Here is a 1,821-nt window from a genome sequence, read left to right as displayed (position 1 = left end):
AAGAAAATTACTATGATCTAAAACTTTTGAGAAATATTTACACGTTTTGCAACATAATTAAGATGTATGTCAAATATTAAATTAATAGTTGTAACTATTCCTAAGATATAGAAGTATTAAATATAGACAATTTTGTAAAAGAAGAGAAGATAACTTTTTGTTTTTTAATTATTTTGTTAGTTTAATTTTATTAAATTTATAATTTAGTTTTTACAATTTCAGAATTTATAATTAAATTAAATCTTTATATTAGACTATTTGTATTTTTATACTAGATATTAATTTTTAGCTAAGTTTTTTTCCAAAATATAAAATTATATTACCAATAATAATGAATTAAGAAAATGGTTTAAATCAAGTAATTATGATCATTTCTAGTTTTCTTTGCTCAGCTCCAAATTCATGGTTCATTACATTTGAAATTTGATCAACAAAGATGTGTCATGAAAGACTAATCTTGAATTAAGATTTTTTAAATTATTCTTATTAAGAATATATTTTAAAATATTTGTTTTATATTTTATATAAAATAAATTATAAAATATTCAAAAATAATTCATTATTATATTTATTTTATAAAAAATAGTAAATGTTTAACTAAAAAATTTATCTAATATAAAGATTTAATTTAAACATTAAAATATAAAAAGTAATTAAATTATTTTCTTTTTGTTCTGGATTCTTCTCGTGCATTCGTCATGTCTCACGCCACTCTCAGAGTCCCATTCATTCGCATTTATTTTTAATTAATACAGAATGCCGTACTATAACTGTAGTCTTTGATTTTCATCTTATTTAGAGTTTATTTTTTTATATTTACATTTTTGAGTAATAAGCTGAATTAATTTTTAAGATATTTAATTGAATATTTTAATTTTTAATTACACAGTAAATTATGTTAAAAATTTAGATAAATTATTCTTTATTATTAAATAAAATCATAGAATTCTTTAAAAAAAATTAAAATTCTTACATCAATATATTAATAAAAAATAAAAGTGATATAAAAAATAATTTATTTATAAAATAAAATTTAATAATTAAAATTTGTTAAAACAAAAATATTCATTAATTAAAATATCTTAATAGTTTTTTATTCTTTCCTAGTCAACCATTGTGCACCATAAAAGTCAGTGTTATTGAGCAACGTGGTAGGTTGAAAATGAGGCTTCTTGGTTCTACAAATACCCACACAAGTCATCATAGGAATCACCAATCATATACCAAAATCTAAGTACATCTCTTATTTCTCTCTAAGTGCAACGGGATTTGAATTGCTTTTTGCTTCTAATCAATATGGCTCAGGATGATGTGAAACTCTTGGGGGTTGTGGGAAGCCCGTTTGTTTGCAGGGTTCAGATTGCTCTAAAATTGAAGGGAGTTGAATACAAATTTGTAACACAAGATTTGCAGAACAAGAGTGAAGAACTCCTAAAATACAACCCAATTCACAAGAAGGTGCCAGTGCTTGTTCACAATGAAAGGCCCATAAATGAGTCCCTTGTGATTGTTGAGTACATCGATGAAGCTTGGAAGGGCAAATCCATTTTGCCCACTGATCCTTACCAGAGAGCCCTGGCACGTTTCTGGGCCAAGTTCATAGATGACAAGGTAAATAATATTAATTCTCATCATATATAGTACTTTAATTTTCTTTACATTTAAAAATGATGTAAAAATGTTTTACATTATCCATGAATTAAACTCATAAAGTATAAATAAACTCCGTTAGATCCGTAATTATGTTATTTTTTAACCATTAATTTAATTTGTGCAAATCCAGGTGTTTGGTGCGGCATGGAAATCTGTTTTCACCGTTAA

General features: G+C 24.3%; 1 protein-coding gene across 1 annotated transcript in view; it reads left to right on the top strand.

Annotated features, from left to right (window-relative positions):
• Positions 1-1,173: 1,173 nt before the first annotated feature.
• LOC107484610 (probable glutathione S-transferase) overlaps positions 1,174-1,821 on the top strand; it is a 1,264-nt gene continuing 616 nt past the window's right edge. The window contains exons 1-2 of the mRNA XM_016105158.3: positions 1,174-1,611; positions 1,784-1,821. The exon at positions 1,784-1,821 is cut by the window's right edge and continues 616 nt beyond it. Of these exons, the coding sequence (XP_015960644.1) occupies positions 1,297-1,611; positions 1,784-1,821 (353 nt within the window). The 5' untranslated portion in view covers positions 1,174-1,296. The remainder of the gene's footprint in view (positions 1,612-1,783) is intronic.

The sequence above is a fragment of the Arachis duranensis genome, chromosome 4 (genome assembly GCF_000817695.3).
Source record: "Arachis duranensis cultivar V14167 chromosome 4, aradu.V14167.gnm2.J7QH, whole genome shotgun sequence".
In the NCBI taxonomy this organism is placed as follows: Eukaryota; Viridiplantae; Streptophyta; class Magnoliopsida; order Fabales; family Fabaceae; genus Arachis; species Arachis duranensis.
This window is presented reverse-complemented; position numbering and strand designations above follow the sequence as displayed.